Genomic DNA, 19,990 nt, shown 5'->3' with positions numbered 1-19,990 from the left:
TTCGAAGCGGTTGTAGGTAACTGGAGTTTACTAACATTTTTTAACACGCGTATGTAACTTTTAAGTAGTACTGTAAAATTATTTATTCGCTTTGAGTTTGGAATATATAAAACTGTCTCTTTTTAAAATGAGCCTTCTTCACCTTTGATAGATAATATCTGGATATAGAACTTTAAATAAGAGAAAGAATATACGTGTTGCCTCCAACTTTGATTTTGTTCCCTTAATGTTGAGAGTCTTGGGTCGTGGGGTAAAGAGCACAGGTGCTAATTTAAGATTTATGTTGGCGCCTGGTAGATAGTACCGGTGACTCGAGAGCTGGTATTTTCCTAGCTCAATGAATAGGTATCGCAATACAGCGAGGAAATGCTGCCAGCATTATAGCTACATTGCCATGGGGACCAAACGTTTTAAATTTGTTTTAGTCTTCTATTTACCAATTTTTAACTATTAGTATTACTATGTAGGTTATAAATGTTGTAAATACTGTTATGCAATTTTGGAAATAAATACATTGCCATTTGAGTTTTTGAAACTATATTATCTCAGTCTTTACGTGAAATACACTTGCTTACATTAAAAAAATTATAGTTATATTAATGTAGCTGAAATCGTGTTAACACAATATTTTTATACCGACTACCAAAATCAATTCAATCAAATGAATCACGCGTTGCCTCCATTTTTCCAGTAATACTCTTACAATAGGACGTAATAGAGCGGTCAAAACTTGTCCAAATAGAGGAGCAATTTGTCTACCAAATTACAATCACGAAGAGAAATATTTTTATTACTTAGAAAGCTTTGCCAAATGTAAGCGACATCCGAACGGTTCTTAAGAAAAACATTCATCGTGGTTAGGCACTAGCTTCGACAAAATGGCATAGCGCCAAACGATCCAGAGAACAATATATAAAATTTCTGCTTTAAACTTTTAGTTGGTTAGCAAGAAAAACTTTTATATGCATCAATTTTTCAAAACAATTCAATATACTCGTATTCAACTAGCACGTAACGCATTATTTGCCGACGCTACTTTGCTTTGGAAAAGGGTTTTACGTCATACATTTTTATTGTTTGTTTATCTAAATAGATGTAATACGATATTTTATAATATCCAGTAAAATTCGAGAGAAAAAGATTCTATGTAATTAAACCTAAACATCGCAGTATACTGGTAATGTTCCGTCAATTCCAATCCAGGAATTAAAAGAGACAGACAAAGATTTTGAAATTGGTTAAAAAAAATATTGATTGTTCTAAATTTTTATTATTCTAAGCATACTTTAACTGGAACGTTTATGAAAACTATATACAAAAAATATTTAAGATTTTAATCGGTGCAACTCGGTTATTGAGTTCGGGAAATTCGTATTGGAAGGAAGTTAACATAATATAATAATTTATATTAGTTATTATAAACGTGTTTCTGAAGCATAGTTGGTCTAGTGATTGTCATAAGTTCCTGAAATAATTCTAATAACATTATTATTATTAGAATTATTACACAGGGTTATCCGTGTGGAACCTTGAATGGGTTTTGGCAACAGTTTGTATTTCTTTTTTCACATTCCGTGTGTCGGTCGTGTGTCAAAATCGTATAGGAACTAGTCAGCCAAAGCGTCAAGATTTCCTTATTTACGGATAAATATGATGCATATGCTTTCTTTATAGAAACGGGGCAGGAGGTTCATCTGTTGTTAAGTGATACCGCCGGCCATGGTCACTCTCAATGCCAGAGAGCATAGTCCGTTAGCTTACCGTTTTTTAAACAATTTATTTAATAAAAGATTATTTTTATTTTAAATTTGGTATACTGACACAGGTGAGTGATATTTGATGCGCAGACACCCTCACATAAGCTGGTCTTGTCTGAGACAAATATTTACAATTACTTCCTCATTCGATATTCAAAAACAAAAGAGATAAATTGGCACAAATTATTCTGAAACGCTACATAACTCTCGTTGTGATTTTTGTTCTAAGAGCATTTCGGATATTAATATCAGTTTGAAATTTATTTAATCAATGCTTTATAGCGAGGGTGGAATTTCAAGTAGCATCATTATCAACGGTGTCACGTACACGCTGTTTTGGAGTGGTCATAAAATTTTTCTCTTTTAAATGTAATACATTTTTATACCAGTTACATTTTACATAAGTGTGCATTATTGGCATTTATAACAATTGTGTAATACTCTCTGTTTAGTATTCTGTGGTAGTTAATGTTTGCTTTTATTTAACAACGTTGTATGTTTGAGTTTAATTTTTTAATTAATTAATTTTCCTTTCTGTATCCCGATTGATAGTTGCTTGAATGTGGAAACCAAACATCGCAAGCTAAGAGGCATCTTTGAGGCGCAAATATGTCAGGGGAATATCAACTTGTCTATAAAATAGAAATTATGTAAGAAACTGATGCGATCTGAGACCAGAAGCCATGTAGGGTGTATCTATTATTTTTCTCTAGCTAACTAGATAAAGCTAAATTGAATTGTTCTCATGTCCCGCTATAATGATGTTTTTTTTTATAGAACAGGGGGCAAATGGGCAGGAGGCTCACCTTATGTTAAGTGATACCGCCGCCCATGGACACTCTCGATGCTAGAGGGCTCGCGAGCCTTTTAAGAATTTCGCTCTTTTCAGTCGAATTGATTCGGAAATACTTCAGTGGGTAGCTAGCTAGTAATTATGTGTTTGAGGCTATACGGTATTCTTAATAATAGATTAAGAAGATGGCGATGGATGCTCCCCCACCCCTTTCTACATATCTCGAATGAGCACGTAAAGTCAACTTTGCGCTTGATCTCGTGGTGGAGTGTCAGAGTTATGGAGTAGTGCTGGTGTAACCATTCTAGAATAGCCGTCGAAACAGTCTGGAGATCACTTTTGTTCTAATAAATCGCGTTGGTCATATGTGACTTTTATCGTTACAAACCAATGATACTTAATGCTTTTCAACGTTAATACTAGACACGCTAACGGAACTTTTTAACTGGTTCAGAACTAAACAATTTTAATATACCTTTTACTCATTAAATTGAGGGATAATGATGAAATTGAGTCAAAATACATAAATAATAACATCGTTGTCCAGTTCAAAACACCAACTTCCATATTTTTAATTAAAGTTTCTATTTTAATAACTTCGCTGAGCTTTCATCGGTGCTGTTTGTTTAATAAAACTACGCGTCTAATGAATTTTAATTTGTTTGTGCAAACATCTCGCTATTTTTAAATTGAGTTTATTTTTTTATTAAGTTTAGAATCAATTATGATGGTAATCATTTGTTTATGCGGTGTAGCTGATAGCTGTATGATATTACAGTTTTTAATTTTATTTGGGGTGTATATCCCCATTTTGTTAATAAACAACAGTATCTGAGAAATACATGTACAAAAATTATCAAAAAGACTATGTAGGATAAGTTTTTACATTAAGGTTAAAGATAAAAGACAGAAAGAAAAATCAGAACTTAGACTAGCATTTGGAAATGTTTGATAGAACACAGGTAACACTGAAAATGTTTAGAAAATGAGAAACGGCGTAATGTAGAAAGTTGACAATAGTATTCTCTTTTATTAACATAAATATCCATCTGGTACAATGCTTTCTGACGAATGTTCGTGTAATGTTTTTTGAAATTGACTCATACCAATGCAAATCATAATAAATCATTGATCGAAAATTTTCTCGAGTTAGGTCTATTTTCACGTGCATCCAGAGTTTAGATTATCCGCCGATTCATAAAAACAAATGACGAATGAATGTAATGCAACCTAATGTATACAATAGGTTACCATAGAGTTATAAAATCGTAATTCTAAAAAGTTTTTATTAGCAATTTTTTTTCAGTGTTACCCAAGTATCTAATCTTATGTTTTGTATTATATAAAGGAATAAAATATAATTAAACTTACATACATATACCTATATTAAAGTGCAAGACTTTTTAGTTCCAAAAGGAAGTGTAAAAACGGAGCGACTGAAATAAAACAATTTATAACTGAAAGTCTGAAAGCGTAATTTTATTAAGAACACTTAAAAAGAAGATAAAAGTGTAAAGTAGGAATAAAATCGCTTTTTACGTCGAAGCGTCAATGTAATAAACCTAATATTGGTCCAATACGCGTTCAAGAGGTGTGAAATGACGACCAGCCCCCACCTCCTTGGTCGTATTTTCACCAGTTAATCCAGACCTCTCTAACGTAGCTCTCTTGTTATTGGAAAGCTGTGGGTGATGTTTGATTCAAAGGATCTTCGTTAAACGGTTCTTTGATGCAACCCTTGGAAGTGTGTAATTAGAGAGTTGATAACGTTTAGCAAGTTTTTTTGGTTATTCTATTTAAAAGTATGCTTTTATAAAAGTCTATTCGAATTTCCAAATTCAAATTTAGTACTAAGGTAGATTAGATTATATGAAGTTTATTAATTTAAAACATACCTATTTATAAAAATTAAAATCTTACAATAATATTTTTAATTGTTAGTGCATTACTAGTGTAAACATCTTTTCACGTTGTTGTAATATCCAGTCGTCCTTGCAACTAACTCAGCAGATTCTTCTGATGTTCCCATACAAATTACGTCCGTAGCTTTGGCAACAAATAATTTGAATAGCTTCACGTCCTCAAGCATTCCTTTAGAAACCCTTGTAAATTTGTGTTCTAAAGTAAGAAATATCAGCTTATTTCTTTAACTTCCTTATTTAATTTGTGTTTAATATATTTAATAATTTAAACTAAGAATTGTTTAGTGTGTAACATTAAAAAAGGATATAAAAAATGAATTATAACGAGTAAAGAAAAATACAAGATGAAAATTTATTTTTTAATTCACTAATCTGACCGTACACGCTAAATATAACGCTCGTCTACGACTGACAACCAACAGTGCGAGGTTGATGAATGCGAGTTCTCATATTTCAGAGGTCAATACATTCTTGGCCACGTATTGTACTAATAATAGAACTTCAAGTGTGAAGTTGCCGTTTGACAGTAATACATACTTTGAAATCATATAAAACCTTCAAGGAGTTTTATTTTTTCATTTATATTTACATTTTTTCAGTGAAACAGTGGTAGCCCACTGTAATGTAAATGTGATATATCTTGGAAGTAATCAAATGAGTAATAATTTAATCATTTGATTATTTAATTGAAATTTAAATATTGGGCTGCTGAGGAAATATTTGTATGTTTGTATGTGCTACAAAAATAAGAAAGCTTAAATGGAACTGGACTGGACATATAATGAGGACTAACAAAGAACAATGGACTAAGAATGTAATAAGAGTTAAAAAGGTCAGCGAATAATGAGCTTTATTATTATTTTTATGTTCGTAACAAAAACCGCAAATCTGTAACTGGATCGATTCCACATTCTATCTCTATTGCGCTTTAATATTCATTGTTTAGAAAAATAAAAGAAATGTCCAGCATCTAGAATTTGTATCCAAAAATGTCATATGCTTGTTAGTGAACGGACGGTGGAATGCCATGAGATGTAGCGACAACGATTTGACACATTTGAACAGGTAATGTTTTCCTTTGGCCACTCGAGTACAACATATTTAAATAACACTTATTTAACGTTTATAAGCGCAGTATATTATTTACATAATGTTCCACAAGAGTTTAATTCACACACTGACTATTCTGTAAGGCAAAACGATATTAATTTACATTCGGCCAAATACAAATTATTATATCAGTTTATGTACATACAGCGCAGAACAACAATGTTGAACCACAAATTGTTCTTGCAAAAATACGGCATTTAATTAATCGTTTTTCAGATGACATCTGTCTGCTCTAATTGCTTAATGAGGTGGACACGTACTGGATAACGAGTATAATTATAATGATTTACGATTTAGCCCTTGACCGCAAGGTATTTAAGTGTCAGTGGATGTTTCAATTGTGGCGTTTTGACCCTATATAAACTTGAACATTTTTATCTCATTTGCACCAGTAGTATGGGCAAAATTCTACTGTGTCTACAGCTCGAAATAATTACCTACTGGGGTCCGAACTCCATCCTTGGGTTGAGTTAATTGCCATTAATTCACTGAGGTGGTTTAGTCAAAATTGATTTAACTACTCCTTTGCAGTTAGTATAGAATTAAATTAATACCATCTTTAGTTATAAAAGGAAAGTACAAGTACTAAATTTAATAAAAAAGACATAAACTAGCCCATGTTGCCATGTCGTTGCCCATGTTGATAGGACTTTACCACTTTAATATTATGTACAAGTTTCAAGGTATTTATATAATGTTCAGTTAGAATATTTAATCTCATCCCTGGCAAGACCTTAAGGTATTTTGCCTTGATATCTGATGAATAGTTAACGAAACAATCCCATCTTATCGAAAACCAATAATAACTCGCGAACTATCTTCTAAATACAGTACGAATAAACCTTCCCACAAACGAGCAGGTGCCTTTAACTTTATATTGTTACTAAAGCGGAATGCAACTTGGAGCTACTTCAATCAATCAAATATTAAATCAAAAAGAAGTATCACCAAGAATATTATATTTGACAATATGGAAAAATACAGAACAAGGCCTCCTGGTAGTTTTGCGAACGGATGGCGTAGTTTTGCTCTTTCGCGAATTTTGTAAACGATTTTGACGTTCATAAGCATGCCCTAAGTCGCATCTTAATTGAATAAATAAATTTTTATTGATTGATTGATACTGTTAGTTGTAGTTTAACTATCTATTTAATATATACTTACTACACTTTTTTGATATTTTCGACCAGGGACGGCTTTTACTTGCTATTAAATAAAAATAGTTTCCATCATATTTTTACGCTATGGTTAGTGTGCTTAATACTATTAAAACAGAAGATAAATAAAAAAATAACTATTTTAACAGGCTTTTCGACATAACAATTTTGTTTCATTCGTGTATTGATGTGTTCAAATAGGTCAGGTCTGAAAATATGTGTGGTGTGTTTACAATTACACACGTTATACTCGTTCGAAATATATTTTGTAAATTTTTTTATAATTATATGGATATATTATTATTTTTTTATAATTATATGGATTGCTTTTTAATGTTGAGTCTCTATAGTCTTAATAGTTAACTAATACTATAATCTCAACACATACACATGTCCTTTGTCCTGTGACAATGCATGATAGTCCTACACTTACTAATAATTAGTATCTAATCTCATAACTTGTGAATAATAAATTATTTATTGTTCACATGTTTTGAGATATTATTACTAGTAACAATAAATCCAATAAAAATCCTATTCGGTGATCACGTCATACATTATTAGTTACCATTAAAACAATCTATAGTAGGTGCGACATAACACATTCAAATTCAAATCATGACTGAAATTTAACTTACTGTGATCGAAGAGCCGAGGATCTATAGTGGTAGTTGGAATTGTGGTATGCTCATCTTCCTCATCCGGTTCCACAGTGGTTGTAGTGGTAGTGCGTTTCTTCTTTCGTCCCTGGCGGCGAGGGGGTCCAGTGGCCCGTACCGGACGCTCGGGTCTATCCGGTTTACGGGATACCAGGCCGGTCCCGCCTGGGCCGGGGTCGGCGAGCACCAGCGCCACCAGTGACACAGCCAGGAGCCGTATCACTAGTGGCGCTATTCGCCACATTTTGCCTGTAAAGGAAATGTTTAAATTATTTGCTTGTCAAGACGCAAGACCTAGTCTTTTAAGAAGAAACTTAAAACATGAGTGTCAGCGACTGTTTAAGATTTTTCGGGATTGCATTCTAACTGAACATTATACATATAAATAGTGCCAGTTGGCATTTCCTAACTTACAACTCTCAGCAAAATACTAAATTATAGTGTAGTTGGATCACTTTATGGCACATAATGTTATGTTCAAAGCGCGTAATATAAACTCGAGTAGTCTAACATGTCAAAGGAGTGACTTGCATTTAAATTAGGCATCTGAAAAGGTCTAATTTTATACCACTTGAAATATATTAATATTCTAGTGATACACCATACAGACTAATAAAACCGAGTTTGTAGAACGTTGGGATTTTTTTTAATTGTAAAACCTTTAAGAATCGATCTGGTCCGTTAAAGTTGTATTTGAGTATATTAATATAAGTAAATTGCAATCTTAGTATTTATTTTTCTTACTTCGTTTGCCTGGAAGAGATCACTTATTAATAAATAAATAATATCATTCGTGATGTATCATATTCTCTTAATATATATAAATCTCCTGTCACGATGACTGTTCGCGATGGGCTCCTAAACTACTTAACCGATTTTAAATTAAATTGGCACACCGTGAGCAGTCTGGTTCAACTTAAGTGATAGGATAGCTTAAATTTTTAATTATTATTGTTACAATTTTATTTTATTGCAAATCGAATAGGTTACTACTATGTAATATAACAAAAACCTTAGCCAAAGCAACGCTTGGCCGAGTCTGCTAGTATTTATATGTTACGTAGGTATGATATGTCAAAACTGAGGTAGGTGAGAGATAAATTGCAAATAGCTATTAAAAGATTCAGTAGCATAATGTATCGCGTATAAACGGAAGTGTCAAAGTTTCGGCGAGCCCTAGCAAACTAAGCATTGTGGAGGTTATAACTGTCAAAGTTATTATTACACCCAGCCTCCATTACGAAGCCTCCAACAGATACATTTCAGGCATATTGTAATTGTGCGATAAAGTTCAGTCGTATATTTGAAATGGATAAAACTAATCCAAGCGTTTTTTGTGAATACAATAAAGATTTTATTTTTAAAATCTTTTCTCTTTGTTCTCTCTTTTAAAAGTAATTTATGTAACTTTTCAATATGCATGAAATATCTAACATTAGAGCTAGTCTAATTGTAGTAGAAACTAAGGAAATATATAAATAGTTAATGTATTTAAACAATGTCACATTAAAGGTGAGAAGTAGCAAGTGCTGTAATCACAAACGGAACGGGGATCATGGGGAGGCTTTTAAACTCCCTCCCTCGAGATATCTATGAATTTATTTACCACCTTCTAAACGTCGATTTTAATTTGGCGCACTAACGAGAAGTAATTACTTGCTAACCCGGTTTAATTTTCTAAAAGGTTCCGAAAAACTAATTCTTGACTTAACTTCGGAGCTGGAAGAAGACACATAGGTATATAACTTTATATAAATTGGTATCACTTATGAACGTACGAATAAATAAACGTACGAATAAGAAGCCCTAAAATTAGACCACCCTTGTTGCATGCCTAAAAGGATCATTGGGATCACAAATATTTTCATAATAACCAAAAAGAGAATGGTTTATTTGTGTATTACCTACCTTACCTTTACTTTACCTATACAGTAAAACCTAAATTAAACCCTGGGCAATGCATAATAGAAATAAATAATAAATAAAAAATAAATGCTCTTAAAATGTGGAAAGAAGTGTACGAAGAGGATTGTAAATTGACCCAAGACAAAATCTTGGGTCAAGACAAAGACTTTTTGGACAGATCAAGGTCATTTAAAGGTGACGAAGACCTTTACAACTAGAGAATGTTAAAACAAAGACAGAGAAGCGAACAGCTTTCAAAACGGCATAACCTAATACAAGGAGTTTAAAGTTCAGGAAACCGGTCTCTTACATGATTTATGACTGTTAATAAACAAAAGTAAAACTGCTTTTTTTTAAGGGACGCAAAATGTTCAAAGGAATACGTTGTTTTAAAAATATTTAATCAAAACTGAATGTACAGAATGCTGAAGGCGGTTTTCAGAGCGCTTGTTGCGGCCGTCCCATGTCAAACAATTTGGAGCGATTGACGTTTCCCTCGAAATAATTCCTTCAAAACTTTGTTTATAACACAAAAACGCTTTTAGATAAACAACCTGTCGGGGTCCTGAATTTAATAAATTGTTAAGAAATATACTTTGAATGAAGTTACTCTATTAAATAGAAGTTGAAATTATATAGAACTGATAAGTTGTGAAAATCAACGAATCGCAATCGCTGTCAAAATAATATAAAACGAAAGATTTGTATTTTTGTGGAACAATTTTTAATTTTTTATGCCATTAGAATGCTACATTAACATCTTTCTAAGAAACATAGGCTTCAATTAATTTTAATGTAGATTGTATATGCATAATGTAAAAAAAAATATTCGTCCGAAGCCGAGTAGATTTTAATTGATATGCAAAGTCCTCGTTTTAATTACATTAAGTTTTCATTTACATTTATAAAATAGATAATAAAAATAGCGCTATAGCGAAGCGATGTACTCAGGTGAACCCAGATGGCTTAAAAGCTCGCGTTCCACCTTAAAGCAAGACAACCCCTTCCAATTTATGATGCCGTCGTGCATTTGAATAAGTTTACCATAAAAATAGGCATGCTGCGGCCAAAAATTGGGTAATAAAATGCAAATGGTGACTTTGGTGGCACTACACGACTTGGGGTCATAACCTAGGTTCAATACAATATATGAGTTTTGTTTTCGATGCATACCTTTTATAATACTAAAGGAATTTTGCTTGAAACATATTTGCTAAATGCGGAATACGTTCAATACATTATCTATATTGATATTACGATATCTGACTTTTCAAATGTAATACATTGAAATAAAGAACAAAAAGTAAAAAATGCCTAAAACAAAAATATCATACCAATAAAATCTCTATAACGCAGTATCATCAGAAAGTGTTGCGAAATATATTAAAAACCTGAAGCTGGAATTTACTCAGAGCTCGTAAAAATGAAGAATTTTAATTTTGAACATGAGCGTGGTAGCGTTTGCAATAAGTTTGTTTATTATATTTTGTTCATAACTTTCCAACGGTATTACTTCAATCGTTATATAAGACGGATGAACTATTGTTATTAAAACATTTTGATGTACGGAACGAATATAAATTCTATATTTAGATTTTAGGATTGTTATTAGGTCTTGTAAATGTTTATATATTATGTTACACTTTATGCCTTTAACATAAAATAAATATTTCACTTAAGAAAACTCTTCTTTTATAGAATAGGGGGCAAGCAGGAGTGTCATCTGATGTTAAGTCACCGCCGACCACGGACAGTCTCAATGCCAAAGATCGCGAGTGCGTTGCCAGCCTTTTAAGAATTGGTACGCCTCAGTCGAATTGCTTTACACTGGGCGGCTGGTTCAGATAGTTCCCAGTTAATTCATTGATAAAGGTTACTTAACAAAGCTATTAACTGTAAATGGGTGATATATCTCAATTTTCTTCACCAACTAAACTTTTAAACGTAGTTAGTAGATAAGATACAAGAATAATTAATGAAATCAGCTTTAACTCGGTCGTAGTGTGATACTATTTCGTTTTCTTGATGGTGGCTACCATTCAGAATATTGAAAATTACTTCGTCTCCTGTTACATTCACACACTTTGCATATGCGATTTAAAAACATCGATTCGTTCTATTACATTATTTCATCTACAAATCTAGTATAAAACGAAAATTTCAACTTTATTTTCCTTAGAATGATGACTAACGTTATATGAAATATCTGAATCTGTAGTTAATTTAAAATATGTGTACCTTTATTGTAGTCAACGGGGATCAATGACCCCTGCCGGGACCGAAAAATGTTTCAAGGCGCTTTCACCTCATCGAGAAACTGGGGTAATTAAGCGAAGGGGGACTTCAAAAGCTGATCTGTCGTTTAATGTGAGGAAAATTAATTTCGATACTGTTTGTTTTCATTTCGCGTCCCTTTGTTACCTGAAACCCATTTACAGGGGATAAACAGCTTCACGACTAATTAAAATTTACTTTATTATTTTATTGAAAGCCTTTGACCAAGTGTTCCCTTGATTGATATAAAAACTGGTGAAAGTACCATTTTTTGTGTAACATTAAACGGGTTTAGATTAAAATGATTTAAGCATTAGTTCTTAAGTTTAACTACATCACAAAAGATAATGTTTTCGTTTTCCTTATAACGTAGATTTTATTATAAGTAGATGATTTTACAACTTGGAATCATTTCGCATTCACACCTGTGTGCCCCTGTTCTTAAAAGAAAAAGATGACTGGTAAAAGTCTATTATATGTGAGCTTTATTCGTCTTAACCTAATGTATGAACGGGACGCGAACCACCCTGTACCACAGAATATTTATTTTATATTTGCAGTTGTTGAACTGTTCACATAGAACACAAAATTTATCATTGTTCACTTGTTAAAAATTATGCTATTATTAGAATTCATTTACTTAGAGACTGAGTTTCATCATTCGAGGAAGGGTTTTAATAAAAAAAAGTTAGTTAAAAGTACCACAGGAATTTAAAGTCATAATTTTTTAATATTTATCATTCGTCCACGTTAATTCATTCTGATGTTTGGTTAAAACAAATTCCACCGTTTCAAGGGTTGTTAGGGGCCTCTGAAAGGGATTGTGTAATAATTAAAGGCTATTGTTCAAACTTTTGTCTCATGTGGTTTCTAAAACCAAGACAAAGTTTAATAAATAATGTTGACAAGAAGTTAGGCGCGCTTTAGCAGATGTGTTTAAATTTAGGTATTAATAATGCATTTTATTTTGGACCTAAATTTTAATTTGTGGATGTATTGGTTGTAGAATCATTAGAATTGTATACTGAATACTCACTGTTTTTTGACGTCTCTTCTATAATAATTTTTATTGGGCGTACAAAAGATAAATGGTGTTTGGAGGTAGTTACAGGGTTTCTTACTCAAGACCCTAGGTTTGAGACTCGCAATACTAGAGCTAATACTCAATAATAAAAACTCTAAGATATATATATTAGTCTAACTATTCAAAGGGGGAACGCTGCTAGTATCTTCGGAACCTTGCCTAAAGGGACTCCTTTTAATAATATTTTTTAATAATTAAATTTTAAGGTTAGTTATTAGATATATTTTTATGTATTCTGTTATTTACTTAAGCATTGCGATTAATTTATGTTTCATATAACGGCGTAACATTCTTGTGTATATAGTTTTGTTGAATAACACAAATTGAAACGCAAAACTCGGTTGTAGTAGTTAGTCACTACAAAAATAGTACTTAATATTACTTATATAATATTTATTTTGTTATGTAATTAAAAATATATTCTATATAAAGGTGTATTCCATCTTTGGCTATATTTTCAGTGTATTTGTTTGTAATTATATATAATTTATGTTAGCTGTATGATTACTAAATAAATAAACGTTTCAAGCAACTTCTGTTTTTGCCTTGAAGGTTTTCAGGGACGCAACCTTTGCAAATCTCGTCTATAAAAAATTGTGTTATACACGATATTCATGAAACCAAATGTAAAACGTCAATTCTACGTCGAATTCCCAAGAATTATCCCAAAGATTGAATCGCGGTTCTGGAATTTTACAACGGACTCCTGAGGTAACCTAATTTTATCTGCCGACAACGGAATGGCATCGACGCAACATGTCGTGACAACGTGAACTGATTAGATTCGATTGAATAAAGAAATTGTATGTTACCTCATCTGAAAATCTGTTACGGTAATCATTCGGTAATACGCCTCTCGAAATTACGTAAAGCAATCTGCTCAGGAAATTTTAAGAAACCCTTCAAAATATATAATTTATATGTAATGTATGTATTTATATTGTATATAAATCTGGGATTGTTTTTAAATATCATATTTTTAGATTACGATGCTAAATTCTGAGTACGATTACAATCTCACACGCATTTGACACTAAGGAATTGATAGTTATTAATATACACCAAAAACGCTCCAAACTTTTAGTTCTGGGACTCAGAATTCAACAATAAGTAGGTTCCTGCCACACACCTTGACTTTTTGGGTCTAAGGCATGTCGGTTTCCTCACGATGTATTCCTTCACTATACAAGGAAGTGCTAAATGTGTTCATAGGCAGAAAGTCCATTGGCGTACGGCTGGGTATCGAAACTACGACTAAACGATTTTAAAGCCAGTAGGCCTACACTGCTCATTGAATTATTTATGTATAAGTTCTAAAACAACATGTACCTATCCATACAGTCATAGAAGCACACTTAATATCAATTATATTAGAACATAAGCAAGCTAGCAAGGTTGAAAATTAAACAAGAAACAACAAAAAAATAACTAAACACGAAATGAAAAGTAGTATAATAATAGTCATTATTAGCTAACATATTAAAGGTAGCATTTAAGAATAAAATTCGTATATTACTTACAGAATTACATCTAAATAAGCTATATTCATAATAACATTAAAGTTAGAATGAATATCGAATGTAGTATACGAATAGGAGGAAGCCTTTCCTTATTTTGCAGTCCCATTTTTCTCGACGGGCGTCCACATGGGAGCTGGAACGCGTCGTACATGGTTTTTAACTTATCCAACATTTCAGAGGTGCAGGTGTGTCGGTGTTTAATGCACTCTTTCAAAATGGGAAAAGTAAAATATCGCTGTTTATTTATTTCGCCAGTTTTATTTTTTGCTGTTGACCTCACACCTATTTCATGAATTTAATTTGGTTTCCAGTTAATATGGTTTTAAACATTTGTTAATATTTTTTTTGGCAATGGAGATGTGATTACGGTCGCAATGTTTCATAATGCTTTTAAGAGGCACGCAACACACTTTACATATAAACAACTATTTTTGCTCATCATATCTAATAGTTTAACTATCAGTTCAGGCATTGGGCAGAGATATTTTATTTATTACTTTTAGTATTTAAAAACTCGTTACTGGCTACAAAGCAATAAACTCTTAACTGTGGTCCGAAGTATAAAATACAATCTTATCAAATTTATTTTGTAAAAAAAAACCTGTCTATAGATAAGAGAGGCCAACGCGAAAGTTTCAAGTGCACAGTGCACAGCATATTAAAGATTTAAGTTAGCACCTTGTAGCCATAGTAACACTGACCCCAGAGCCGGTACTTTTCTTGCTCAGCGAAGAAGTATCGTAATACACACTACACTGCCACACAAGGACTAACTTTTTGAATTTATTTTTCATTTATGAATTTCCATTACTCTAAACCTAATTATTATTAATAATATTATATAGGTTAAGATTATTATAAATACTGTGTCAGATGTAACAATAAACAAAGTGACACTAGATTAGCTGGCAATCGATGATTGCCAAAGTAGTGAAAATTTTGTAATACCTCAGTGATCAATTTGTGTAAAAGACTTCCAGTATGAAATACACGTAGAAATCGTTAAATAAAAAGGTGATCTAAGTCCTTTGTACGCCGTACATTCTGGTTCTATACTGCAAGTGCGAAACTCCCGTACTGAGTGTTTTCAAAAAATAAACTGAAACTTGGCTAAGCCGTTGTGCAATTAACATCAGTAGCGTTCGGCTTAGTTGAACTTTGCACTTTATGTTTCTGTACATGGAGAATAATAAGTGAAAAAAGAGAAGAGAAAATTCTTTCAATATTCAATCGAAATATTATATGGACCAGAAGTTTTATTTTTTTACTGTTACTGTGTATTTAAATAATAGAGTCGGCTGCTCTGTCACAATATTAGTTTTGATAATATGTTACGATTTTTGTATTATTCGTGTATGGCACAGTGTATACTTTAATACAAGAATTAAAAACATGTCTTTTTCTGCGATCGTTACTAAAAGCTTTTATTTTACGTATAATCTTCTAGTCCCAGGATAGAAAGCTACTACTTTTATAACGCAATTCATAATTCCTAAAAGTTTAGTGAGTGCTCCGTAATTAGCTAGGAAAGCTGCCAGAGTCATGACAAAGTAAAGTTAAATGTATTAGGTAACATCAAATGTTTCAGTTATTCAGTCTAAAGCTAAAATATCTTATAAGTAAGTAATGTCAAAAATGGTAACATAATTTTCCTTAGCTCTTAGTAGGTTTGAAATTCGTAAATTTACAATAACATATATTTTTAACACTGAAAAATAAATTATAAATAAATTGTAGATACCTTTGCAGAGAAAGTGGTATATTTAGATTGATGAATTATATAAATCCACCCAATCAGCCATATTTTTTTATAGAACAGTGGGCAAACGGGCAGGAGGCTCATCTGATGTTAGGTGATACCGCCGCCCACGGACACTCTGAATGCCAGAGGCCTCGCGTGTGCGTTGCCGGCCTTTCAAGAATTGGTACGCTCTTTTCTTGAATAACCCTATTTTTATAAGCCATATAAAAATAGGCTGATATCATATTAATTTTCTCAATATAATAAGTTAAGTTATTTATTATGACTTCCGGAATAGCTTAATCTAAAGTTAGTACAGTTTTACATTGTAATTTTATTATTTAAAAATATTATTTGAATTTCCATATGAAATTTTACGGTTAGTTCAAACTTAAAGTGATTCAGATGCGAGAATCTAAAATGATGAAATATATCAACGTTTGCTTGTAAAAGTTTTGCTTGGTGCAATCGGGCGCGTTGCGAAATTTCATGTAAACAGAAAACATTGAACAAGTTTTTAAGTGCATGCGGAGTTTCTTGAATTTGTATCCCAATACTCCATCTTATAATTTAATTAACTTTAAGCTGGGTATATCTAGCGTAAAACTCACACTTTGTGCAGATAGCATCGTGAGAAGACCGGCACATCTTTGACTTATGCACATATTGTAATTCGTGTCTAAAGTCAGATACGTCAAACTTCATACGGAAAACATGGGTTTCATATCATGAAACTAGATTGGTAGAATACGGGTCTAAGAGACAGGGTTTAACTAAGCGCTAAGCATAAAACCCGTACGATAAATGTAAAATTAGAATCATTTAATTTAATGTATATTTTTTTTGACCTTCATAAGTGTAAATTATGTCACCTATATGAATAAATCATTTTTGTTTGTTTGTTTGTCAAAAACGTTGCCTTTGACACGCGGGTGTCATACCTAGCAAGTCTAAATACCATACTTAAACTCAAAAGTATACATATACTAGGACCCCAATTTTTTATAAAAGAAAAATAAATAGAGCAATATCTAAATAATAACTCGATAAATTATGAGTCTGTAAGTATGACGAGAAATCGAAGTAAATTTAATTTGACGTAAGTATACTTATTCAGTGACGAGACACAATAAGTGAAAGGGTTTCTTTCAGGTATCTTGGCTAAAAAATTGAGGTAAGTAATGGTACGTGAATAACAATTCAGTGGGTGGTCCCCTAAAGAGGGGGAGATTTATGGTTGCCCGTTTGTAACATCTGTCGTTCAAGTGATCATCGATTACTTCAAACACCTTGTTTCTTGTCTACGTTTGACTTGTCATTGTTCAACTTTTTAGCAACTTAAAGCCTACTTAGCTCACCTACTAAAATAGCAATCAGCCTCTGTCACTTTGACAAATTGTATTGAATTTAACTTTCGCTAGATGCTAAATGAATATTCCATTTTGAAAAGATCGGTAGCCATAATAATAATAATAATAGCCTTTATCTCCAAAAAAACTTAGGCTTAAGTTTACATTACACGTACTAACGGATCCGGATGATCCAATCACAATAGCAAAGGATGTTTTATCATTTAGTTAAGTTTTGTTTTGTCCACCTTTGGAACATAGGCCTCCTCCATTCGGTTCCACTCGCGTCTGTCGCGGGCCAGGCGTGGCCAGGTAACCCCGGCGACGGCATGTCAGTCAGTACCCATATGAATATCGAAATATAAGGAAGTACGTTTCTTAAGTGTCTTACTGAATATTAAATTAATACTGAATATGTGAACCACTGATGAAGGCTTACGTCCTAACACCGTAATGAATCTAAAGCTACCCATCCGATATCCAGACCTAAGGAAGTTATATTATAGTTAAAAAGTAATTTATAATCTATTACTACTTAACTAATCACAATCATTCTTGTTTGAAAAATATTTCTTTCCATTTGTAGGAAATTTTATATTCCATTGAAAACATTGTCTATTTCGCTACGTTATGCAATTTTGTTGTCGAGAAAAAAGGTATTCTCCGACGACAATACTTGGTGCAATTGTGATAAAATCGCTCGATAAACATTAGATCATTTTATGGAAATTGAGTGACATACAATCTGAATACTATTTTGTATATTTGTGTTCCTGTGAGGGAAAAAATGGTTGAATAAATAAATAAATAAAGTAAACTCAACACCCGGCTCCTTTGAAGACTTACACGAAATCGTGCATTTGATAGTGATTGCACAAACGGACGTAATATTGTGTTGACCAATCACAATCAAACGGAACGCGTCGTTGTTTCCTCTTACGTTTTACATTCTGACGTATGCTACTCCAAAGCGACACCAATATCTCTAACTCAATTTCAATAATAAAATAATTAATTGGCAGAATTTAATTTCGCCTAACCGTGGATTGATTTAATAATTTTGATAACGCTGTTTCGTGACCAGACCAAACAGCGATTTGCATATATTAAAAATATCATAAGCCAGTACTGATGCTTTCGTGCTTGATGAGATTCCCTGATAAAAGCCTATAAATGTGGTACAAATTAGAAACGGATACAAACATTTTTCAATAAAAATAATTTTAGCCTTAAAGTATGAGATCTGAATTTGGGTTTCAAAAACATTTATCAATATTTATAATTGGTGGTATAATAATGATGACATTATTCTCGACGAGTCATGTCTAATACAAAAGGCCTTATTTTAGAGCCGATCGAAAACAATATTTATAGACCAAATAGCTTCTGGAATTTACAAAATACCAAGTAACTTAAAAACAAATAATAGTAATGTAATAGAATATGTTTCGGTATATTGAGCGAGTATGCTTATTCGTCTTTTCATAGTAAGCGATTATTCGGGAAAGCTTATGGAGACAGGTTGAAAAGAATTTTGCTGCGAGCATTCACGAAAATCGTGACCGCAGCTCCACCAACTTAGGGATGTCAGAATGGACAATACGCGAATTGAATTTAACGTCAATGGGCGGTTTGTCCGTCATATGATCTTTTGGAAGCTATTGTGTAACGGTGCTTGTGTGTTAAGCGTGCGACTAACACATTTTTCTTTCTTTGTCGTCTTGAAGGAAAATATCGTGACTGCTGAGTCCAACAATTCACAATTTGTTACATTAATCATTCACTATTATGAATTGTCATGCAATATCAGGCTTTCAACTTTAAAGAGTTATTTCTACTGAATTTTCTGGTAAGCAAATGTTTTAAATATAAACGGTATATTAACACCATCTACATTAAAAAAGCAGAGTATCACACAAAAGTTATAATTGTTTGAAATCGTCTCTAAGTTTAGTATTTTATTTTAAAGCAAAAGTACATATATCAAAGAAAGTAACATAGAAGTTAAACTTTATCTAATCGTTTAATTAACTCCTGGCTACTAAGTTTGAAAATTTTGTATATGTATTAATGGAATAAAATTTCCCATGGCGTTATGTTTCCAATGTATGTTATAGATACGCAAAATAAAAATGACGAATGAATTAGTGGCGGAGAGTTTATTGCCAATTTTTCACTTCCGTTCTACGCCCTTGATTTGAAAACTGGCATTTAATGTAAAATTAGTAGCATTTATTGTATTTTTTTGATGTTCATAAGTGTACATTGTGTTACCTACATGAATAAATGATTTTTGAATTTGAATTACTTTCAGAAATTTCAGTTTAACAACGTGCGCATCTATAATATGCATTTCTGTTTAAATGAATGTGGGTGAAACAGTAGAACCTTGTAATAAGATAATGTCTCATACCACGAAAATGTTCAATCCATTTTATTAAATATGCACCTGGAAATGCGCTAAGCTGAGATTTCTAGCGACAGCCCTACTCAGCAGTAAATAAGGATTAGGGGATATTGGAAATGGGTTATTCAATCCACAAGAATCCTCTGCGCGTTCAGAAATATAAACTTCTTGTTTACATATTTTAGGGTTGATGGAAAGGGCATACGTTAAATTTTTGTTATATTTTAGATCTTCTTTTTATTCCGAGGGTGAGAAGAAACGTCTCATCAAACAAAGAAAAATATCGCCATTTCATTATTATTTCTTTGTATG

At 32.4% G+C, this 19,990-nt stretch overlaps 1 protein-coding gene across 1 annotated transcript in view; it reads right to left on the bottom strand.

The window, feature by feature from the left end:
- The window catches only part of LOC111000083 (discoidin domain-containing receptor 2-like), a 123,003-nt gene that overhangs the window by 56,882 nt on the left and 46,131 nt on the right, over positions 1–19,990 (bottom strand). The window contains exon 2 of the mRNA XM_022269425.2: positions 7,378–7,647. Within this exon, the coding sequence (XP_022125117.2) occupies positions 7,378–7,642 (265 nt within the window). The 5' untranslated portion in view covers positions 7,643–7,647. The remainder of the gene's footprint in view (positions 1–7,377; positions 7,648–19,990) is intronic.

The sequence above is a fragment of the Pieris rapae genome, chromosome Z (assembly GCF_905147795.1).
Source record: "Pieris rapae chromosome Z, ilPieRapa1.1, whole genome shotgun sequence".
Taxonomy (NCBI): Eukaryota; Metazoa; Arthropoda; class Insecta; order Lepidoptera; family Pieridae; genus Pieris; species Pieris rapae.
Note: the sequence above shows the minus strand (reverse complement) of the source record. Positions and strands in the feature narration are given on the sequence as shown.